Source organism: Sinocyclocheilus anshuiensis, unplaced genomic scaffold (genome assembly GCF_001515605.1).
Source record: "Sinocyclocheilus anshuiensis isolate Anshui unplaced genomic scaffold, SAMN03320099.WGS_v1.1 scaffold1994, whole genome shotgun sequence".
Classification (NCBI taxonomy): domain Eukaryota; kingdom Metazoa; phylum Chordata; class Actinopteri; order Cypriniformes; family Cyprinidae; genus Sinocyclocheilus; species Sinocyclocheilus anshuiensis.
Genome location: NW_015548215.1, coordinates 599,298 through 608,627, shown reverse-complemented (window position 1 = coordinate 608,627; position 9,330 = coordinate 599,298). Strand labels below are relative to the sequence as shown.

Sequence of the window (9,330 nt, the reverse complement as noted above, 5' to 3'; positions counted from 1 at the left end):
GAGAGAGAGAGAGAAAGAGAGAGAGAGAGAGAGAGAGAGAGAGAGAGAGAGAGAGAGAGAGAGAGAGAGAGTGCAGCTCTTCTGAAGCTGCTGGATGTTATTGGTCTGATCTGATGCTCCTGTGAGGAACGACAGAGACTGAGAGTCTGATCAATCGGATCCTGGAGACGTTCACCTTCAGATGACACCGGAATCTCGTCTCACGCACGCGAGCAGCTTCAGCCGTTCATGAAACGCCAAATCAATCACAGCTCACCAAACGAAGCTCACAGACGATCAATCACCGTTTCAGCAGCTACTAAACTCATCTGTACTTTGACTTTCAGCAAATTAAAATCTAAAATCAGTCGGACAGACAACACTCATATCTCACAGGAATATGATGTTCAACTGTAAATATTGAGAGTCAGAGAAAGATCAGCCGCTGACCATCTGCTCCACACTGAAGATCCAAACCCTGCTGAGATGATGGAGCAGAACCAGGCCAAAACCAGCATCTCAGTGGGACGGTACTGGGCCAAAGAGCTCATCTGAATCATGCACTTCAGTGCTGAAATATATCTGCAGCCATAATCTGTGTTTCTCTACCTCCAGACCAGCGGATCTCAACCACGAGCCTCCGAATGACTGAAAATGATCTCAAATCAAAGCAATCCAAATACTTCTAAAGTGCTTACTAATCTAAATTTCAACATTTACTCATAAAATGAGTGTTTTTATAACGTTTATGATTGTTATATAGCGTCAGCTGTGGTCCGATCTCCTTGAAACTTTTGAGCTTTCGTTGAGGCTTTATAGGCTTTTGGGTATATTTGGATAGAACCCTTTTCTAAAGGACCCCATTTTAGCTTCCCAAAGGGTAAATTTCAACATGTTTTTGATAATTATTGACCTAGACAGTCCAGAGAATTGTACTGCGGTGGTTTTTTCCAGATTGAGCGAAAAAACCTAGGACTAGTTCGCAAAAGTAGGTTTTGCACATCTTCTCAATAATTAAAAAAACGGTTTGATTGCCAGCAGTGATTCTAGAGGCAAAGTTGTTCGGAACGAAGAGGTCTATCATACGATACAAATATCGCGTGTATGTGTGGAAAACCGTGCAATGTACAATTGTTTACGTCCTCAAAAAATGCGATACCGCCCCCCAGTGGCCAATTTCTTTCACCTTTCTCACAGACCTTTGGGGCCGCGGGTCAAACAGGCCCACCGAGTTTCATTATGATCGGCCTCCGTTAACCTTGTCTAATAGGTGCTCAAACTTCATCGGCCAATGGCGGCCATGTTTTTTGAGATATGCAAATGTCCCCATAGACACTTGTGGCACTTTGGACCAAGACTGTGCACAGTGATTTTCATGTTGATAGGACAAATGGTTGCCTATTTATAGCCATTTTAAAGTTTTTATAGCGCCACCAAGTGGCCAATCTCCGCGATTTTTTCCCTGTGACCTCAGCTTGAGCTCTTACATAAGTGTTCCAAGTTTGGCGAAGATATCTCATTCCGTTCAGGAGTTATAGGCATTTTACTAAAAGTGGCCCTGCACCCTTCGAACGTTTTGGCGTCCCTTTGCGACAGTGAGTCAAAACTTTTTTTTGATAATTATTGATATTCACTCTCCAGAGAATCTTTCTGCACTGGTTTGGTTCAGATCGGGCGAAAAACCTAGGAGTAGTTCGCAAAAGTATGTTTTTCAAAAAATGCAAAATACCCGAAAATTTTGCCGACATAAGACACTTGAGCCAGCGACTGACGTTTTAGGAGTTATGAGCGATTTCGTACTTTCGATCACTGTAGCGCCCCCATCAAGCCGATTGGGTGGCGGTGTGAGTACTACCATCCCTCCAAGTTTCAAGTCTCTACGACTTGCGGTTTGGTCTGCACGATTAGTTTTACGTGGAAATCGCTCATCCGTGACCATTCTAGCAACTACTATAGGGTTTCAGCGCTACGCGCTTGAACCCCTAAAATAAATAAAAAAAATAATGAAAAAATAAATACAATTTATATTTATGAATATATTTTATTTTAGCTAGTTGCAAAGGCAACATTCCTAATTTTAATTTAGTTTAAATAGCAAATAAAAGTAATGAATGCAATTATTAATTAATTTAAACTATTTAGTCATTAAAAACCTAAAAGGACCAAAAAAAAAAAAGAGAGAAATAAAATTTAAAAAAAACGAAAAGTTACCAAAACAAAATTACTAAAACTTTCACTAAAATTAAAATGAAAATTAATAATATTAATTCAATTGAAAAAAAATATCGCAACAAATACTAATTCAAAATATTAACAAAAACTACGTAGACATATTAAAGAAATAATAAAAAAATACAGAAATTATTGAAACTTTAAAATTAAAATAAAAACTGAAATATAAAAATAAAAACGAATTCAAAATATTCATAAAAATATATAGACATATTAAAACACTAATAAAATGACAAAAATGTACTAAAACAAAAATACTAAAAATATTTTAAAAACTTATTCAGAATACTAAAAACATATTCCAAAAACATAAAACACTAATAGCATTTCAATGACACTAAACAGCCTCTAACCGAATCGCTGTCTCTCCGCTGACAGCTGATCTGAGAGCAGGACTGAGCTTCTGATGCTGTGAAGACGTCTTCAGGACACACGTCACATGACAGTGATTCCTCATCTGATTCAATCGTCTCTGCTAATGAAATCTGAGCTCATCTATCTCTCAAAATCAGCGCGTCACCAACCCAAACGGCTCGACCTGACGGCTTAATGTTTTAATGGAGAAAATCTCTGGAGGCAAACGAGGACTGAAGAAAAGCTCAGAGCTTTGGGATTATTTACTGAAGCCGTTTTTAAAGTCAACACATCAAAACGACTCGGTTTACATCAGTGCACGATATAGTACATTAAAGAATGATCATGTGACTTTTACGTACGCCAGGTGACCTGTAAATGCGAAAAAACTGTTTCCATTGCAGTTTTGAGAAATATTCCTTTTTCAAATTGCCTGAAAAACCACCTCATGGGAGCGTAAAAACGTTTTTGCGATATATGGGAGTTTTTGCAAAATTGACGTTCCATTGGGTGTATTTTCAATTCGCAATTTCAATTTGTGCAATTTGAAGGGTAATGGAAACGCAGCTACTGAATCAATGATCTGACTTGAACTGATAAACGGATTGTTTTCTATTGTCCTCTTGCATTATCTGCACACATTTTTCCTGTTTGACTCTGTAAAGCTGCTTTGACACAATCTGTATTGTATAAAGTGCTATAGAAATAAAGGTGACTTGATTGAAAACTGAAAATATAAAAATAAAAACTAATTTCTACACCATATGTAGTTTGGATGGATCTGCAGTGAGAAGGAGCTGTAGCTGCTGCTGGTCTGGAGAAAGAGCTGACTCACCAAACACCTCCACACACACACATCGACATCACCACATCATCTTACAGCCTTCTATAAAAATAAGCATTTCACAGCATTTGAGAATATGCTGCAGCTGATGATTACACACGTTTGTCATTTTACAGCATGGATGCGAGTCACAGCACGATTCTCATTAGCAGCATCACTCACTCACTCACTCTCACACTCTCACACACACACACACACACACACACACACACACACACAGTCTTACACACACACTCACACACACACACAGTTCTGTCTCCTACTGACTGTAATGAATATTCTGGTCTGGAGGGCTCTCGCGTCTCCATGGAAACAATCAGAAAAGTATGGCAATCAATGAAACTGCTGTAAAACGCTAGATATCATTTTATGAAGCACAGCAGCATCACGACTCAAAAACTGGAGTTTCAAAGTATGGCTGAACGACAAACAATATCATATCGAAATCCTGATCAAATTTATCATAGATGAGCTCTGGTCATATTTACTGCACATGGATTATTCAAACAGCAGAAATAACTATCGTCAAATACACACTCAAACCGCCAGAGTAAAAGTTCAGTTTCACTAGAAATTATGACAGAAATATAAGGAAAAAAAACGTTAAAATTACAATACTAATATTTATGAGTCTTAATTTAGTAGTTTTCGAATGTTAAACCACCAAACTTTTATTTTAACAGAAACCACAGGCTTAAAGCTTAAAGCTTCTCTTGTTGTTAAGTGCTTCTCCTTACATGTTTTGTGAAGATGTTTTGTACGTTTTCTTCACAAATGCACATTAAAGCACTTACTCTTAACTGTAACGTAGAAACATGCATTTCTTTAAAGCTGCTGTGAAATGATACATATTGTGAAAAGCGCTATACAAATAAACATGAATTGAACTGAACTGAAAAAGACTCAAACTTCATGTGGATAATTTTCTGTGAGACGTTGAAAACACCAGATCACGAGCTGCTCGCGTGTAAATGAACACAATGACGCACTTCACTCTGAAACATGTGCATGTATTTATAGAATTAAATCAGTATTTGTGTTTTTATAAGCCACATCTCTATTTGGGTTTTATTTTGTTTAATCATGCAGCTCTACTGGAAATAACATCATTCACAAGCTCGTCTCTCATGCATCAGTAAATGAAGGAGCGAATGCCTCGTAACAGCTCATTTCTTCATAAATCACATACAGACAACAAAACAAAAGTAAAGTCATCTGCACTCTCAGTATGGAGGAGTTTAATTATTATTGAAACCCATCTCACTGGTAGGTTTTTCAGGGTGGCCTGGGGAGGGGAGGTATCCAAAGCAGCAGCGGTACGACTGGTCTTCAACGAGCCCAAAAGAGCCCATGTTACACCTCTCTTTATCTCCTTGCACTGGCTACCGGTCGCGGCTCGCATCAAGTTCAAGACATTGATGCTTGCATATAGAACAGCCACAGACTCAGCACCCGCCTACTTCCACTCACTACTACGAATCTACATCCCCTCCAGAAGTCTGAGATCCGCTAGTGAGCGACGCCTCGTGGTCCCATCACAGAGAGGCTCAAAATCACTTTCCAGAACATTCTCGTTCACCATTCCTGGCTGGTGGAACGATCTTCCCACCCCTATCCGGAGTGCTGAATCCCTGACAATTTTCAAGCGACAGCTGAAAACGCATCTCTTTCGACGCTACTTTACTTCATCCTAAATATAAAAAAAAAAACGTCTTTCTCTTTATTTATTCCTTCCCTTTCTAGCTTGTACTTATTTGAACAATGCCTGAAACTTGGTATTACAGGCACTTCCTGTGTCTGTTTGCCTCTTCAAGAAGAATCGCTTTATGTATTCTTCAATTGTATGTCGCTTTGGATAAAAGCGTCTGCAAAATTACTAAATGTAAATGCAAATGTCTGAGCCATGTCTCCTGTGCAGGTGTCAATGCAAACTTTACAAGCAAAATCTCGAAGCCATGGTCAGACATTATATGAACATTTATGCACATAGAAAGGACATGATGTGTGAATGTCAGATGTTGGCATCATTCAGCATCACATCGCATCAAACAATTACAGAAATAATTACAGAGAAACAACTGGCCTGATTTACAGATGCAGAAGTGTTTTCTGCTCAAGTGTGACTGTGATTGGTTGAAATGAGTGACACTTCAGTCACTGAAGAAACAGGTTTAAACACGATAGACGCTCACCTGAAATAACGCTGTTCACATTCATGTCGTCCTCCTCGTCCTTGATACGCAGATACTTTGTGGACTGAGAGAGTCTGAAAATAAAAATATATTTTTATAAAAAATTCAAAAAATGTGTTTCTTTAAAAAAAAAAAATATGATGTATAACAATGAGAAAGACCTGGCGTTGCAAGTCTTTTATTTCCTACAAAATTGAATTCAGTCTCTCCAAACACTGCTGCTCTTGATCTCTTATGCTCAAAGCAGCCATGTTAAAAATGACTGTAATAAGATTTTTGGGTACTAAATTAAAGTGACTCCAGTAGCAGCAGAACCCATTATTTGTGTAATGGAGCATTTGCAGTGGAGACTAAGAGCATGATATCACAGAGACGCTTATTTTCTTGTGAACAGCGTTGAGTAAAGCAAACACAACAAAGCTTTGCTCAACCACCACCTTAATCACTGTCAAACTCGCACACACAGCCCCATATGGTGAAGGTACAACAATCCTGGATGCTCAACTCAAAATGCCTCGAGTGCCCTCTACTGGCTACAACGGATCGGGTGCGAACGCGACCGCGAACGGACGACCAGGTTGTTCAGGGTAGACTATGGCCTGTACTGAAACTAGCCCTGATATTGACTGTATTAAAAATAATAATAATACACATAACAGTGTAAATATTAGCAGATGCTATTCCAAATACGTATGGCAGCTGTAATGACAGTTTCAAAACACCTTCAGTGAATTAAAAGCTCTTACCTCTGCCTTAAAAAAACAAATTGATGAAGAACTTTTTCGATTGTTGCTGGGCTTCCGGTACTATATTCCGTCTAAACGCAGAGTTTCAGACCCGCCTGAAGTCCAGTGTGCAGCATAAGTAACTCCATGTGCTCCGGCACATTACATTACACTCACCTGACGCATTTAAAGCGGTTTGTTTGAGTTTGACGCTGGATCGTCAGGTGACGCGACCATCATGGGGGATCAGTATGTAGGAGAAGTCCTCAGTCTGTGTTTGCAAAGGCTTGCTATAGAATAAGCTCGGTTAGATATAATTGGCCCTGTTTATTTTTTTTATTATTATTATATATTTATACATATGTATTTCCCACAGCAAAAAGTAATACTAGACTAACAAAATTATCTAAAAAGATGAGTAAACAGTCGGTAAATAAATAAGAAACCTTCACCAGAAAGTGAAAGTAAACTGACGGCACTTTTGGCATCTGACGCTGCATTAACGGCGCATATTCTCTCAGAGACGACGAGAGACGAATCTACTTCATATGCTGATAATGGTAGCCTATAGCTTAATATTTATCTTGTGGCCCGAACATAGGCTAGTGAAAAAAAAAAAAATTTTTAAATAAAGAAAAAATAAACGTATTTTGTGTTAAACAGGTTATTTTTTTTTGTTTTGTTTTTTAAAGTCGGTGCTTGAAATAAAGCTTTTTCATTGATGATTGCAGTGTTAATAATTCTAATTATAGGCCTATAATTAATTGTAGCTATAATAAACCTGTTTTGAAAGACCTTTTTAAAAACATTTTCCATGAGGAGTAAGCTAGCCTAATCTTTATTACCCTCGCAGCGCGTCAGTTATGCTGTGATGCGCTATGAAATTATTGCGGGGCAAATTAATTGTAATATTAATTTAATAATAAAAGTAACTTAATAATAATAATAGCCCTATTAGGCTAATACAAAGAATGTAACAGGCCTATGTTAATTGAAAATGCCAAATTAGATATAACTAAGTGTACAAAATTATTTTATTCAAAAATGTCATGTTTGTGATTTTTTTTTTTTTTTTTTGTTAATTCGTTTTTTAAATTAATAGGCCTACAAATTAGGAAACAGGTGCAGTTAATCGCCGGCTTCAGTCACAAAATTTATATAAAAACAAATGACATTCATTCATAATTGGCCTATTTTAGTTATTTGAGAAGTTATAATAGTTCTCTAATTATGTTAAAATAGATTAAACAATAATTATTTAACAAATATTATATTTGTATAATAAACTGGGGGGTCTTTCATCAGAGTGGGCGTCCGCTGCCTACGCCCCGGAATCAAATTTAAATAAAACTCAATAGTGTTCATTGTCTTAATTATAGACTGATTATCAGAGAAGAGTGACATCAGAAACACTGTTTTTGAACAGATAAACAAACTGAGGTTCATTTAATACATTAGTTTTGGGCACTGATTTCCTCCTACTGTATCCCTATTATTATTATTATTATTATTATGCTCTCTGATATGTGTAGAGACTCCAAATCTGATCATTCACTCATGATGTAGCAGCAAAGACCGTCCTACTTCAGTTTAAGTCTTTGAAATCAAGCTTTTTACCCCAAATCTGGCAAAATAGTCTCAAAGGATGTAAAGAAGACAAATCAAGCTGTAGGAAGTGTATTAAAAGTGCAATGAAGCCTTTAAATGTTCCTGCTGTGGAAACAGAGGACTGATCTGAAAATCCTCCTGCGGCAACAAGCGCTCTTCACGGCTCAACATCTATTACAGCTTTAAATGAGACTGATAATGACGCTTCTGAACATACACACACACACACACACCCTCATGAACACACACACACACACACACACACGTCTGGTCAGCTATCCTTGTGGGGACTCTCCATAGGCGTAATGGTTTTTATACTGTACAGACCGTATATTCTATTGCCCTACACCAACCCTACCCCTAAACCTACCCCTCACAGGAAACTTTCTGCATTTTTAGATTTTCAAAAAACTTAATTCTGTATGATTTATAAGCTTTTGTGCCTGTGGGGACCACAATTTAGGTCCCCACCGTGACACGAGTCCCCATGAGTCTGTGTGTAGTCAGGTTTAAGTCCCCACCAGGATATATAAACCAGTACACACTCACACACACACACACACATACACACACACACACACACACACACACACACACACACCCTCATGAACACACACACACACACGACTCAATGAGAGCGACAGTCTGACTGCAAACGCCCGAGAGAGCGAACACACGAGCATCTCTCGCTCTGAGCGACTCTGTTATCTGTGGATGTTCAGAGGATGTTAAAAACCTCCCATACCTTCAGTAATTAAGAGCAAATGAAACATCAATGATTCATGGCTGGAAACGGATTAAGAAACTCTCTGACGGGCTGAAAACAGCAAAACGGACTCATTAAAGCGACAGTTCACCCAAAAATGAACATGCTGTCTTCATTTACTCTCCTTCATGTCTTTCCAAAACCTGTACGAGTTTCTTTCTTCTGTTGAACACAAAAGAAGAGATTTTCAAGAATGCTGGGAACCAAACAGTTGACGGTAGCCATTGACTTCCATTGTATTTTTTTAGATCCTATGGAAGTCAATGGGTACCAGCAACTGTTCAGCTACACAAATTCTACAAAATGTCTTCTCTTGTGTTCAACAGAAAGAAACTCGTACATGAAGGAGAGTAAATGATGACAGCATGTTCATTTTCAAGTGAACTATGCCTTTATAATGAATTTCCCAGCATGATAATACGCAATATCTTGTACACTTTGAATGATCCACCAAATGCATGAATCTAATGTAAATAAATCATGTTCCTGTCCGAATAAACCTTCAATCTAAGACAGAAAACATTCATGCTTTCTGTTCTCTGGTGGTTTGGTCTCACATTTCAAACAATCCCATCCTGATGTGTGTGTGTGTGTGAGTGTGAGAGAGAGTGTGTGTGTGTGTGTGTGTGT

The 9,330-nt window shown here is 38.1% G+C and overlaps 1 protein-coding gene across 2 annotated transcripts in view; it reads right to left on the bottom strand.

The window, feature by feature from the left end:
• The window catches only part of LOC107653885 (lethal(3)malignant brain tumor-like protein 4), a 58,521-nt gene that overhangs the window by 9,009 nt on the left and 40,182 nt on the right, over positions 1 to 9,330 (bottom strand). Inside the window, exons 17-18 of one of the 2 annotated variants that reach the window (XM_016440753.1) lie at positions 5,594 to 5,675; positions 4,124 to 4,127 (exon numbers count right to left, since the gene is read on the bottom strand). In XM_016440753.1, the coding sequence (XP_016296239.1) occupies positions 4,124 to 4,127; positions 5,594 to 5,675 (86 nt within the window). The remainder of the gene's footprint in view (positions 1 to 4,123; positions 4,128 to 5,593; positions 5,676 to 9,330) is intronic. The other variant, XR_001630282.1, reaches the window with a different exon arrangement.